The following is a 15,486-nucleotide window of genomic DNA, read 5'->3' on the forward strand; positions in this document are numbered from 1 at the left end:
ACCCAAAACCCCAAAGAGATAACTGGCGGAAACCTTCCTATTCTGTACATGACTCTCAGCCCTATATTTTCAAACTCGTAACCCCGGAAAGTCATAAATAGACCATGCACAGCTTTAACAATCCCTGGAAGTTTGTACATTCATTGTTATTTTATGCCCCAAACCCGACCCCACCATGACCTTGAATTTGACGAGAATCAACCAGATTAGGGTCATGTCTGGCGGTGATCAGATCCTGAAAGTATGTAAAGTTTTAAAGTTCTAGCAGGTGGGCCAGTGCAAAATTGATCAAATTGTTCAAAACACTTTTTGTTTTAATTTTGGCAGATAATGGTTCCATAACATACCTAAAATGCATGTGTGTCTGTGTTTTTCTCAAAAGTGTCATATTTATGTGTCAATGAAGACACTATTTGAATAGTTCTATCTTCAACGTCGTTTTTCTCATTTCAGACATTTTTGCGGCAGTTGCATCTTGGGGGTTGCGATTTCTCTGGCTGTAATTTAGCTAGAGCAATAACGTTTTGGGCAGTTTGTGCAGAATATAACATTCTGAGGGATTACGACGGGATTTTGTTGCCAATATATTACAGTCATAACCATATTATTTCAAAAAATAATTTTGCAGGGGTCACCCTAAAGTTTGACGGTTGTAACAAAGAAATGTCCCTAACTCCAAATATAAATATAATAATCATAATCTGCTTCGTAATCCCCTAGAGCATACCCAGAAAGATAAAATATAACAAAAATTAGAAGTGTGACAATCATATCTGCTGAAATATCATATCCCCCCTGTACTCCACTTTTGTCTGTATTTGACTGTTTTTGTCGCGTAAAACAAAAACCAGCAACACAAAATACAAAAAGTGACTATCATTTGTCATTGTTTATTCATTTCTTTCATAAAATAACATTCAAACAAAATAAAACATTCAAATAAAAAAAATAACATAGTGCACTGGCCCTTAAAGTTACTGGAGCTGTCAAGTCCAGGTGCCCGGAGCCTCTAGGGCTTTCCGACATGCCTGAGGCAGCTGTCCGTTTGAAAAAGTACCAAGTTTCATTGACTTTCATGCAAGGAGTGAGGAACTGCACACTTTTTACGAATTAAAGTTGGACTGCCTCTGGGCAAGCATGAGTCGCCCTCGACCAGTTTTACATCAGGCCCCGCACGTAAATTAATTTCGTCGAAACCCTACGATCATCATTGGAAGTCTTTTAGTCTCGGCGAGAAAGAGAATTCTGAAAGCAAATGATAATTTTTCGATTTCTTGACCCGTACATGACCCCGTTGTGTCCTTAAAATATGACGAGTGTCGACCCGATTTGGGTTTTGTCTTAGTTCATCAAACCCTAGGAGTTTGCAAAGTTCCCATCATGACTCCGCTGTAGCCCTGACATTTGACGAGAGTCAGCTCTAGCTTCACATTTGTTTTATAAAAAGATGATGTTACATTCATGACCCCAACATGACTTCGCAGTGACCTTGACATTTGACGAGAGTGAGCTAATACCCCAAACGATGTGTACTGTACAGCTACAGACCTGCCTACTTGGCTCTCCAACAGCGTGTCCATGTTGGAGTGGGGGTGCTCCCCGCCACGGCCCGCGGCGGGCTGCATGGTGAGGGTGGAGGTTATTGACCCGTTTCTCGTCAGTCTGCCCAGTGTCATTCGCAGATCCTGGCTGCCTCGGCCTGGGTCCATCAGCGAACCAGTTACAAGAGATCCATGTCTGGTGGAATAGCGGTTAAGGGTTAACCACAGGGCCTTGTGCAGAACAAAAAAAGTACACATGGCTCGTTTCCTGATCATAACCGTTGGATTTGCTGACACAGGAATGTAGTTTGGGGTCGATCGTCAGTCAGTGGAACGCCACAACTTATTTCCTATCACCGAGACGTCTGCTGCCATGTCGACAGAAGTGCCGAACTTTTTTTTAGTGGTGGGGGAAAGATGCACGCTAAAAGATTATTTGAAAATTCAAAAAATAGCCGAAACTTTCATGGCCATTTCGGCAAATTTGCCCTAAAAAAATCCTAGCAACAGTCCTGCTGACTTCACATATATATATACTGGGCTCTCTCTATACTGACACCATTATATTTAGAAGAAAGCACGTGGTGGCAGAGAGACTGAGAGAGAGAGAGAGAAAGAGAGAGAGATATAGGGGGGGGGGGGGGAGAGGGAGAGAGAGAGACAGACAGAGAGTGAGAGAGACAGAGACAAAAACAGAAACAGAGACAGACAGAGAGTCAGACAGATAGACAGAGAGAGTCGAGACAGAGAGACAGATGGAGCGGAGAGGCCGAGCTCATGTGGGACACGCCCTAGCATCGGCGCCCCCTAAACTCAGCTGCAATGCTAGGCTGCACCCACAACTTGCTACAACAACAACATACGCGTGGTATGTGTCTCTACACAATTGTCTCTGGCGCCTTTATAAGATTGTATTTCAAAATGAATAGTATGGTTTAGGAAGGGTAAGATGTTGGTTGAACCTGCCTTTGTTTCAATTTTTACTCAGATGCGAGCTCACGCGCCAAGAAGGCGTGTTTGTGTGGATTCTACAACCTTTTTGTTCAAAATACTAACAATTCTGTCTTGTCGACCAGAATTTATGAAAATTTGGGAGATTTTTGTATACTCCATAGCAAACCAGGGCCGGACCAAATGAGTTGTAAGGGGGGGGGGGGGGTTCCTCCTTTTTTTTTTTGGGGGGGGGGGGGCAAATCAGCGAAGTGGCGAAGCCACAAGCGCGCGCCTGCAAAGCAGGCGCGGGAACTAGATATAAGGGGTGGCTGCATGCTGCAATAGTTTACCGCTGAGTTGCGGCTGCGGGCTGCAACAATTTCATGATCTGTATGCGTTGTTTTCGGTTTGTTTATGGGGTCGGAGCATCTGTTCTATTGCAGATGGAGGTTTCAGGCGAGTTTCAGGACAGTTTCATGGACGTATCGGAGGTGACCGTGACGACTGAAGCTGAGCCTGGCCCTTCGAGAGGATCACTTACATCGACCCCTATGAAGAGAAGGCGTCACCTGTGTTTTGAATGTGGCAAGACTTATACGACAAAAACAAATCTTGCTGAGCACATGAGACTGAAACATACTGCAGCTCCTCGTTACACTTGCAATGTCTGCGAGAAGAGCTTCATGAAAAAGGAACTTTATGAGTCACACTGTAATGACCATGCTGGAATCAAACCACATGTATGCCAGAAATGCAGGAAATCGTATTTAAACAGACGAGATCTTACTCAGCATGCATGCCGTGCTACAGTGGAGACGCATGAATGTCCCACATGCCAGAAACGCTTCAGACCAGCAAAGGCAACTGTCTCAGCATCAGCATGTTCATGACGTTCAAACCGTATGACTGATTCAGACACATACAACGGGAGGGGGGGGGGGGGGTGTGGAATAGATTCTGTTTACTCTGGTTCCTCCCTCTTTTCTTGGCGTAGGTTGTAGGTTGCAATCCATTCTCAACAATTAGAATTATAAATCGATTCGAAATTCCTTTTATAAGTCAGCAGACCCTTTGCACAACGTCAGTGTAAATGTATACCCCAATGATTGCTAAGGATATACTTTTTTCATAACAAAAATATTTCTATTGTGAGAGATAGTTTGTATGAATTTGTACTCCGTATTTTGCTGTCTGTCACTGACAATGTTTAATTAATTACTTGATATGTATATAAATTAGACAATGAGTTATGGAGTTAACAAGAAAAAATATTTTTCTACCTGTTTTAAACACAAAACTGCATCTGTATTTTGTATTACATACTCACAAACTATCACGAAAATTGGCCGGTAAATATTGGCATCACCGGGCAGAACGTTTAATTTTTCGATCTAATTAATTCTTATATCTACAAATTAATCGACCCAAGAATCATCGAAATGTAAGGTGACATTTCTATTTAAAGAAGCTTGTAAAATATGATTTCATTGCTCTCACTAGACCGGCACGGTTGCCGTCCGCCCCGTGATCGGGAGGTCGTGGGTTCGAACCCCGGCCGGGTCATACCTAAGACTTTAAAATTGGCAATCTAGTGGCTGCTCCGCCTGGCGTCTGGCATTATGGGGTTAGTGCTAGGACTGGTTGGTCCGGTGTCAGAATAATGTGACTGGGTGAGACATGAAGCCTGTGTTGCGACTTCTGTCTTGTGTGTGGCGCACGTTATATGTCAAAGCAGCATCGCCCTGATATGGCCCTTCGTGGTCGGCTGGGCGTTAAGCAAACAAACAAACAAACAAATTGCTCTCATATCCTTAGCAATCTTTGGGCAGTATATGTTTTGTGAGTGAGTGAATGCAAGTATTTTCTTAATTGGAGATTCCTTCTACTATTTATGTTAAAAGAAACTAACGTAAATCTACCTCCAATGTGTTAGGTAGGTATGGGTATGTTTCATGTGAATGTATTCGCTTACACTGGGGATGCTCACAATAATTGATAGCCTGTGTACAAAGAAGAAGAGGAAGAACATCCTCACCGACCTCTCCTCCTGCATGTTCTTCTCACGTTACCTTAACCAAAGGTTTTTTGTGTCTTATCATTCTAAAATGCACCCGATAGAACTTGTTTTAGCATTCACCAGTAAATTGGCAACTTTTCATGTCATCGTTTGTGCAATTTTCCGTCCAAAAGGTCAATATTGCATGTTTTAATTGCTAAACGCACTGTTGCAGCACGCACCCGACAATTGTTGCAGCATGCAGCCTGCTGAGAAGCCGTGTGTGTTGCAGCCTGCAGCAGGCAAATCTTGAGTGTTCATAGTAAACATTCAAATTCTTGGGAGCGGATGGACTTTGGGCAATGAAACTTTATCTACATGGAGATGAATGAATGCTGATGCACCAGAGAACACAACAATAGGTTGTGACAAGTACAGCATGTGTATTTTAGGCTTTTAAACCTAGTGTTGAGTATAATTTACGGCTAGCAGCTCAATCAACAGACCACAGCACTTATTTAATGCTTTCTTTCGATAGAAAATATAAGCGTACATTTACTTTACACCTTATGCTGTGTTCACCAGCAGAAGTTGCAATGAATAATGCATTGTGAACGGAACCAAAACAAGTTTTTCCAGGAGACTTACCGTGCGTGTTTTCTTCTTGTAGCAAGTTGTGGGTGCAGCCTAGCATTGCAGCTGATTATACGTCCGTAAGTATTCCTGCTTGTTGATGGATTTGTATATACGCGAAGGGTATGGTACATTTCACGAAGAAGAGTGTGATAGTATTTGTGTATGTGTGTTTATCTGTGTGCCCTACTCTCATGCTACCATCTCAGCCTGTTTCTTATACACGGTGCATGCTAGCATCAAAAGTATAATTACGAAGAGTATATAACCCGTTATTAATGAAGTCGACAAGTTACTGTCGTTATCTGTGAAAAATAACGAGACTTAAGCGCTCGCACGCACGCATGCACGCACGCACGAACGCACGCACGCACTCGCACACACACATAGGCCTACACACACACAAACACACTCACACACATATACAAGACTTTTCAGTGCGATCCCTGCAGTAGCGCCATATTGCTAAGCCACAAATACAAACCAGGAAGAAGATACCAGTGTCGTAAACTCTGAGCCGATAGATTTTAGTATCTGCGCTAACCGATTTTACCGTGTTCTTTAAAGATAAAACTTTGATATCTGAGCTCGACTGGAATACATGTGCGCCAGGAGTGTGCACATTGGGTGAAAAGTCTTGCCAAGAGTTATCTGTACTAAATGTCTTCCTTTTCGATGTTAATAATTACAGCGACACAAAGAAGTACATACTATACTATTCTTATAAACAGACAAGATGTACTTACCGTGCTTGGATATGAAGCAGTGGTGAAAAATCAATCTGGAAAAAGGAGGGATAGCACAAATATCAGTCGCTGACATTATATACTTACTCGCGTAAAAGTGCCAGTGCATGCACGCACAAACACGCAGCACGTACACACACGCACGCACGCTCACACACATACACACACACACACACACACACACACACACACACACACACACACACACACACACACACACACACACACGTTGTGATCTTGAAATTTGACGAAAACCAGCCACATTTGTGTCATGTCTGAAGATCATTAAAACTTACAACTGTGTGAAATTTGGTGGCATTAGCTTCAAAAACATCAGAGAAATCGAATTTTTTTTATGAACCGAACATGACCCGGCCTGCTGTGTTGTTGTTTACTTTAAAGCTCAGTTAACCACAAAGGGATTCATATGAAAATGAAACTGTGTGAGTAAATCTGCACATGTTATTTGTTTTATATTTCGATTTCGAAGCGTGATAAGCGCAGACTTGTTTGTCTGTCGGTGCCTCCGTCAAAAACATGTGCACGCGAGTTTTCAAAAAGTACTTGATGGCTTTCGATGATTTTCCGCATCGTCTGGAACGTTTTTGATCAGGAGGGTTGTTAATAAGTGTTCATTTACATTATCACTATTACTGTTATTACCGCCCTGATATGGCCCTTCGTGGTCGGCTCAGGGCGTTAAGCAAACAAACGAACAAACAAATTACTGTTATTGTTTTCATGTTCTGGAGGCTAAACATTTTGCTTCTTCAGGACTGGACATATTTTATCATTTACATTATTGTTGTGATTATTATCGGGACGATATATAGCACCATGCCGCCTTACCGGAGTCACAGAGCCTCGCGGGGGAGCCTTGATTCTGAAGTTGGGGATGGCTTTACTTTCCCCCGATTCCTCGAACCCGGCCAGCGACAGGCGCCTTGGGACCCCCTTGCCACTGAAGACGATGTTCTGTTCTGCCAGGTCCGGCCATGTTGCCTCCGTCACCCCACTCTCATCCCGATCTGTAGATATATATAAAGAAAAATACATTTCGCATTTTGGTTGCCTAGGTTTTTTTTTTAACATTCAGTCAAGGAATGACTGGATGTTTTAACGACAGCGGAGAGCGAGGTTTGTCTCCCGATGTAGCCTATATATATGTGTCTGTCTGTGAAAAGCATTTCTCAAAAACTACCCAACGGATTATTTTGAAAATTGGTACAGACATGAGCATTTGCTTGAAACAAGTTTCGTCGATTTTTGATAGGGCTATTTGAAGACGTCGTATTTGCCCGTTTGCAAAAGTTCAGGCGGCACTCTCGATCGCGGTCACAGTTTTTCATCAATTTGTTTGAAATGTTCGTTACATGGTCTTTTACTTAGTGCGGACTATGGGGTTGCAGTTCAGCTTGGTACCTTACAAATTCGTTTATGAAATGTTCAGACAAAATTAACCTATTTTGTCGATTTCGTAAAAATCGATATTTGAATCACAAAAGTGACATCTAAATTTATAGTGTTGTGTTTGATCAAAAAAATGGGCTTAAAATGAAGAAAACCGTTAAATAGCGAATGTCTTTATTGTGGGAAGAAGACACTACACTTTCTCTGTTCCTTATCATTTGCTGATTCCAAACATATATAGTTTTCTGCTGTTTCAGTGGCGATGAAAATTTGCTTTTAATGCACTCGTGGTTTTGCACGAGTGGAGGTTTACGTGTATGACCGTTTTTACCCCGCCATTTGTGCGAACGCCAAGAAGAAGAAGACCCCGCCATTTAGCAACCATACGCTGCTTTCGGAGGATGCATGGTTGGTATTTTCGTGTTTCTATTACCCACCGAACTCTGACATGGATTACATGATCTTTTCCGTGTGCACTTGGTCTCGTGCTTGCGTGTATACACGAAGGGGGTTACGGCAATAGCAGGTCTACACACAAGTTGACCTCGGAGATCGGACAAATCTCTACCCTTAATCCACCAGGCGTGGCCTGGATTCGAACCTACGACCGACGGGCGCAGTGGCGTGGTGGTAAGACGTCGGCCTCCTAATCGGGAGGTCGTGAGTTCGAATCCCGGTCGCTGCCGCCTGGTGGGTTAAGAGTGGAGATTTTTCCGATCTTCCAGGTCAACTTATGTGCAGACCTGCTTAGTGACTTAACCCCCTTCGTGTGTACACGCAAGCACAAGACCAAGTGCGCACGGAAAAGATCCTGTAATCCATGTCAGAGTTCGGTGGGTTATGGAAACACGAAAATACCCAGCATGCCTACTCAACGAAAGCGGAGTGAGCCGGCTGACTATGCTCTCAGAGTATAGTGTGGGGAACCCAAATGGGCAAACGAGCTGACACGTAACCAGAACATTCTGGAACGCTGAAGAAGAAAGAAGAACCTACGACCTTCCGCTTGAGAGGCCGAGGTCTTATCCACTAGGTCATTGCGCCCGTCTCGCGAGAGACATTCTGCCTGTGGTATCATCAGAAACTTCACAAGCAACTGCAGTAACGACATCACCAAGACAACGTTGGGACATACCTTGCCCGGGCAAATATGGAGGAGCGTAGAAAAGATGTGCCAGCCTCTCCCAGTCGACACTGTAGAAAAACGGGTGATTCTTGTAAACCTCCTCCGAGTTGTCCTCATACCCCAGACGGACCTTCTGGTTCTTCTGCAGCAGCTGAATTCATAACAACGTCTTCGTAGTCGATTTTTCAGTACCACCATTTCATAGTACTAAGGTCAACTGATTTCATTATAGTGACCCTCCACCACGAAATGAGTCGCATGTCATCTCGCGCGGTTCTGCGTAAGGCTTAATGTAAGTCCGGGTAGTGCCTGGTAACAGTGTGAGGGTGACCTTAGTCACAGGCTTATTTCGCTCTTTTCTAAAACGGGTTTCACCACAGGATAGAGCATAAAAAACTCTTTAGGAAAATGTAAAAATATGAAAATCATGCAAAGGTGACATGTGACTCATTCCGTGGTGAAGGGTCAGATTTGTGTTCAATATTAAAAAGGCCTTCTGCCACCACTTTGGACTTGAAGTTACATAATTTTACACTTTAACGATCTTACGATTTCCACACTTTTCCCCCAGCATTCAGGCCTTTCAGTGAATCCCAGTTCCACAATGTTGAGGTAAAAAGGCATTACCATTCTTAGTTCCACAATTTGAATATTTTCACAGTTTTACAGCATGGAGTTCGCGTCCTTAAAGTTTCCAGTGCCACAATGTTACAGTATTTAGGCATTCGGATTTCACTTCTACAATTTAAGTAGACAGGGCATTTGGTTTTTAGTTCCACAAATTTACAGTACAATTTCATGAAGATCAGTCGGTCCAGTAGTTTTGTCTGAATCGCTCTACACATACACACATACAGACACACACACACAGAGACACACACATACACACTCACATACACCACGACCCTCGTCTCGATTCCCCCTTTATGTTAAAACATTTAGTCAAAACTAGGGGGCCCGGGTAGCTCAGGTGGTAGAGCACTGGACTTGTGATCGAGAGGTCGCTGGTTCGAATCCGGGCCGGGACGCGGCCGGGACGGACACGGGTCAACTTTATGTGCAGACCCAGAGACGGTATCCATCTCCCACCCCCGTGTCACCACAATGGCACGTTAAAGATGGCGTGAGGGCGTAAAACTCGAATCGTATAAACCAATTCATGTCCAATATAGGCAATTAAGACCTGACGGACAATAAGCCCCTTAAAATTTACTTTACTTGACTAAATGTAAAAAAAAAGTACACCCTTGTTTGTGAAGACTGTGTGGTAGAGAACAGGGAACACCCTTGTTTGTGTAGACTGTGTGGTAGAGAACAGGGAACACACTTGTTTGTGTAGACTGTGTGTTAGAGAACAGGGAACACCCTTGTTTGTGTAGACTGTGTGGTAGAGAACAGGGAACACCCTTGTCTGTGTAGACTGTGTGTTAGAGAACAGGGAACACCCTTGTTTGTGAAGACTGTGTGGTAGAGAACAGGGAACACCCTTGTTTGTGTAGACTGTGTGTTAGAGAACAGGGAACACCCTTGTTTGTGTAGACTGTGTGGTAGAGAACAGGGAACACCCTTGTTTGTGAAGACTGTGTGGTAGAGAACAGGGAACACCCTTGTTTGTGAAGACTGTGTGGTAGAGAACAGGGAACACCCTTGTTTGTGTAGGCTTTATGGGGCAGTAAACAAAGATAAGTCGTGTGCTGTAGGACAACTTGTAGCTATCCCGTCGCATCCCTAAGTGAAACTGTCATTCTGAAGTTAAACAAGAAATTCCTTCGAGGTAGGAAAAACACCCCCGTTGGTCAAAGGGAAATAACCATTCTCACTGCACCCATTCTCACTGCCACCAACTGAGAAGGTTATTTCCCTTTGACCATGAATATGTTTCTCTATAAGTCCTTGTAGAATCTTAATCCACCAATAACTCCCTAACCGTGTGTTTGACTGGTCCCAATTTTTGTAAGGACCGTCTCAGGAATGTATAGAACCTGTTCACCAAGTTTGGTGACGATCGGTCCGTTCATTCTTGAGATCTATATGCGAACACAAACACACAAACACACAAACAAACACATCGACCGAAACCTATACACACCCCTATACCGGGGGTGTAAAGATCGATTCCCATGAAAAAGCCGTGGAGACTACTAGCCGCAGCCGGTTAACCGGTGTAGTATTCCGTTTAGTCCCCTCTCTGAAAAGGGCCTCCGGGGGACTTTACAGAGCTAAACAGGGCCCCCGGTGGACTTTTCAGAGCTATACAGGGCCTCCGTGGGACTTTTTCAGCTCTAAAAAGGTCCGCCTTTACCGATCAAGCCTCGTTTTTGATTGCCCCCCCCCCCCCCCAACAGCAATTTTGCCCCCCCACCCCCCGCCTCGCACCCCAGATGGTCTCCCCTTTGAAAAGGTCCTCTCCGCCCCCTTTTTGACTGCGGCTCCGCAGTCCTACATCTTACTTTGGGTGTTTTACGCTTCTTCGCATTTGCAGCATGAACATCTACACATTCTTTTGTTGTAAAAGAATACGTTTGATCGCGTTTGTAGTTTGCAATTTCAGCAATCAAGCTGTCGTCCATCTTGAATCAACTCAGTTTAAATTTAGAACAAAGTGACGTCACTATCCGACGTCACAAAGGCGTTGCGAAGCGGTCGAAGTCATGGACATGGTCCCCGAGTATAGATCTATGGGTCGAAGTTCATGTAATTGTTTCTTGACTCAAATTTCTCTCTCACACACACACACACACACACACACACACACACACACACACACACACACACACACACACACATATATACACACACACACACGCAAGCACGCCCGCACGCACAAACACACACACACACACACACACACACACACACACACACACACTAACACCACTACGCTCGTCTCGATTTCAGGTCTATCTGAAAACATTTAGTCAAAACTTGACCTAATGTCAAACGGGAACACCCTTGTTTGGGTCACGCTTGTATTGAAGCGCTGGTCGGTCTACTCCTTTATCCTTCTTGTGAATCTAGTAATAGTACAGGAAGGATACAGGAGTAGATCGACCGGCGCTCCTGTGGTTTTGGCAGGCTTTTTGTGGCAGTAAACAAAGGCATGGAAACGCCCTTGTTTGTGTAGGCTTTGTTTAACAGTAATTGTAATTCAATCAAGTTGGCGTTTTAATGACACAGATCCTGTGATTGGTCAGAATTCCCCAACTCATTAAAAATTACCGGTCATTAATTGTCGATAACCACTGGCTAAAAAAGTCATTTATCCTACATACGTGAGAGAGACACCCGTGAGATAATAATCGTTCAAATCACACGTGTGTATATCATGTAAATGAGGTCATTTCAAGCAAGTCTGGCAGGGACCTGTTTTTCCACTGCTTTTGATGCCAAAGTTACCGAGACACACGTCATTATAGAAAAAAAATTGCGCTCGCTAATTACCCTCGATGAATCTTTAGAACTAACACGTCACGCCACACTTTCAGAGTGACGTTTCTTTGCTTTGACGTAATAGATTGCACGAGGCTTTAGAAGAGATCGAGGTTCTAAATCAAGCGTCTTCAATTTAGCTGCCTCGACTGCAGGACATTTTTAGTAAAATACACGTAAGTACAGTATGTAGGATAAACAGAATACTACATGGCTTGCTGTGTCGTACCAGATTTACACTCGTTGCTTTTTCAAATAGTGAACAGCTCGCTTTCGCTCGCAGTTCAATATTTAAAAAACAACTCGTGTAAATCTGGTACGACACAGCAAGCCATGTAGTATTCTCTATTAACCACCTGCTGGCGAGGCGCATTGATAAAACCTCAACTAGTCTCGGTTAGCTTTGAGGGTCATTTTACAAGTAGGAAATATGAAGGCCAACGAAATACCGAGACCATAAGGTATGCGAAGTGATGACGTCGAATGCGTGACGTAAGTTGATGCATGAATTCTTCCGGACTACGTCAGTCAATTCCAAAGATCGCTTTTGTGATGAAAAGAATTTGTTTTAGAGTTTGCTGTCCAGAAACCCGTCAAAAAAGAAGGGAAAATGAATGTGAAAGAAAACAAAACAGGAGCAGAGTGATAAGATAGGAATACAGAGACATATTTCTTGGGACTTGACCCTTGCAAGTAGGTGGACTGAAAGTAGTGTGTGAACAGAACAGAACCACTGTCTTTTTACCATCGCATGAAAGCAGGAAAGAGATCGTCGTCAGATTGAATTACAATAACATTAACATGCTTCCATTTGAAAGTTCTCGGTTTTCATCGTGGATTGACGCCCTCTCAAAGTCTAATTAGCTTTGGTCAGGCGTTAATCCACGATGACGACCTCGAAGTTTCAAATGGAAGCATCATGTTAATGTGTAAATATTACAAGGACAAAAGTATAAGATACCTGTCTGCAGAGGTCCACCGTATCATCCCTCAACCGTCTGTCGTACACTTCTGGTTTTTGCGTCACGATTTTGAAAATGTCCACCCTCGTCTTTCCTTTAAATGGCAACTGTAAAAGAAGACAGGCTTGTATAAAACAACTGCACCTTCAACTTACAAAGCGACTAGAGGAACAAACAAAAGTGGGGTCTTTGGTTCGTCAGTGAGTTTTGGGCATAGGAGCTTCCGTCAGAATGCTTGGGCGGGACCTAATCAGAATAAGGTTTTCTGGACCGATACTCCGATCGACTGACCCCACCAAGGCACTTTGATACAAGCTCCTGTGGTTTGAGATCAATCAGAAAATGGGGGTCATAGAGAATACTACATGGCTTGCTGTGTCTTACCAGATTTACACGAGTTGTTTTTTTAAATATTGAACAAAAGCGAGCTGTTCACTATTTGAAAAAGCAACGAGTGTAAATCTGGTACGACACAGCAAGCCATGTAGTATTCTGTGTATCCTACATACTGTACTTACGTGTATTTTACTGAAAATGTCTTGCAGACGAGGCAGCTAAATTGAAGACGCTTGTTTTGGAACCTCGATCTCTTGTAAAGCCTCGTGCAATCTATTACGTCAAAGCAAAGAAACGTCACTCTGAAAGTGTGGCGTGACGTGTTAGTTCTAAAGATTCATCGAGGGTAATTAGCGATAATGACGTTTGTCTCGGTGACTTTAGCATCACAAGCAGTGGAAAAACAGGTCCCTGCCAGACTTGCTTGACATGACCTCATTTACATGATATACACACGTGTGATTTGAACGATTATTATCTCACGGGTGTCTCTCTCACGTATGTCGCCGTTTGAGGTGTAGTAATTCAACTCATATAATATACAAAAACCAATAGCCTGCATGGTTTCTTCCTATGATGCATGCGTGGGATTTTCTTGCTGAATTAAGTTTGCAGATTGACAAGTACGAAATTAGTTCAGCGAAAACTTATTGCTATGTGTTCAATCTGATACTACATGAAAGCTTAACATGTCTGTGGTTTACATGATCGTTAAACGGGAAGGAGGGTACGTAGGGGAAGGGCTCCTAATATGGACCACCTTTTGTTTCATGCTGATAACTAGCTTGTTTTCTTGCAAAGAAGTTTCATTTTGTGTTTGGTAGTCCTTCTCTCTTAGGTTAACCGTTAGGCCTAATTAGAGTGAAATAGCTTTGATAGACATTCAGCAAAAATTAAATACAGAAAAAAATCACAAAGGGTCCATATTAGGAGCCTGGGAGCCCAATATGGACCAGTGAAGCGGCATTCACGAATCACTGTAAAAAGCCCCCTATATTTCAAAATAACATGATACAACTTAGTGTACAAGTCAGCCTAATTAAAATATGCTCTAGATTTATCTGTTTCGTGTTGTTGAGAGCATTATTTGAAGCACACCAGAAAACTAAAGAAGCTTATCAAAAACAGAGTGAAAATAAGTGAAATTATCAACTTCCACGAAAAGAAGACTTTTTGTTGCATTTTTTTTTTTAATCTCGAGGGCTAGTTATAGGTTATTTCCAGCAAGCTTCTTAATGAATTAATTAAAATAGCATTTAGCTTTTATTTTCTTCGATTTGTTGGAGGTGGTCCATATTAGGGGACTCGCACATACTTTGAGATTTTGCTATTATTTTTTGTTTGCAGTAGGAACTTGGGGTCAACACTGCTAAAATGTAACAAATACGGTTTTAGCTGTCATATTTAGAAATTTTTGTGTGATAAAAGTGAACGCTGCCAAAAGTGAAAAAAAGAGAAAAAGCCTAACGGTTTTGAGGTTTGTGTTTCTGCAACTGTTTTGACATGTGCAAGTTATCCAGAGAGGGTGAATACAGCGAATAAAACTTTTTTGAGCGCTCTAGCGCCGTTAGTTTGTCAGAACAGAAGGTGGTCCACATTAGGAGCCGGTCCATATTAGGAGCCCTTCCCCTATTTTCTTTCTTGCGGTCTTTGAAGAGGCAACATCTGAAGCTTAGCGACCACCCTTACTATGTTCTCCTTTGTCTGGTGTGTATCTTGTTGTGTTGATCCACTTTAAAGACCGACATGAACCGGCCCCCATAGCGCAGTGGTTAGCGCAACGGGAGGTCGTGGGTTCGAATCCCATCAAAGTAATGTGGGTTTTTTGGGCTACGGCCGGTTCCTACCCAGAGTGAAATTGCTATGGTTGCAATGAGAAGGCGGGAACCACACAGGCGAGTGTCACTCACTTTACGAATGCGACTTTGAAGGTGCCCAGGTTGCGCTTGTTAGCAACTACCTGGCGGGCCAACACCGCAGGTGAAGCAGTTCTCGGGCCTGGTTGACGCCAGAATATATTATCACAGTAAGCGTAGAGTGCTGCCCTGTCACGGAGTCTCTTGTCGATCAGTAACGTTCACACAGGAAAGACTGTGGCTTTAAGCATGTTTTTTGAGGTAGGATTTGACTACTGCATATTTGTGACGTCACTGACCTCTCCGTGCACCATGGTGTAGAGCATGATTCCCATTGACCAGTAGTCCACCGACTTGTTGTACATTGTGCGGTAGTGCATCTGAAAATACCCACACAGTGGTTAAAGGTACCAGTAGCTAGTCCACCGCCTTGTTGTACAGGGTGCGGTGGTGCATCTGAAAATACCCACACAGTGGTTAAAGGTACCAGTAGCTAGTCCACCGCCTTGTTGTACAGG

At 43.3% G+C, this 15,486-nt stretch overlaps 1 protein-coding gene across 1 annotated transcript in view; it reads right to left on the reverse strand.

Annotated features, from left to right (window-relative positions):
- LOC138979364 (protein kinase C gamma type-like) overlaps positions 1 to 15,486 on the reverse strand; it is a 34,347-nt gene that overhangs the window by 7,148 nt on the left and 11,713 nt on the right. The window contains exons 7-12 of the mRNA XM_070352072.1: positions 15,268 to 15,348; positions 12,776 to 12,883; positions 8,395 to 8,536; positions 6,699 to 6,877; positions 5,850 to 5,884; positions 1,549 to 1,737 (exon numbers count right to left, since the gene is read on the reverse strand). Of these exons, the coding sequence (XP_070208173.1) occupies positions 1,549 to 1,737; positions 5,850 to 5,884; positions 6,699 to 6,877; positions 8,395 to 8,536; positions 12,776 to 12,883; positions 15,268 to 15,348 (734 nt within the window). The remainder of the gene's footprint in view (positions 1 to 1,548; positions 1,738 to 5,849; positions 5,885 to 6,698; positions 6,878 to 8,394; positions 8,537 to 12,775; positions 12,884 to 15,267; positions 15,349 to 15,486) is intronic.

This window comes from Littorina saxatilis, linkage group LG1 (assembly GCF_037325665.1).
Source record: "Littorina saxatilis isolate snail1 linkage group LG1, US_GU_Lsax_2.0, whole genome shotgun sequence".
Lineage (NCBI taxonomy): Eukaryota > Metazoa > Mollusca > Gastropoda > Littorinimorpha > Littorinidae > Littorina > Littorina saxatilis.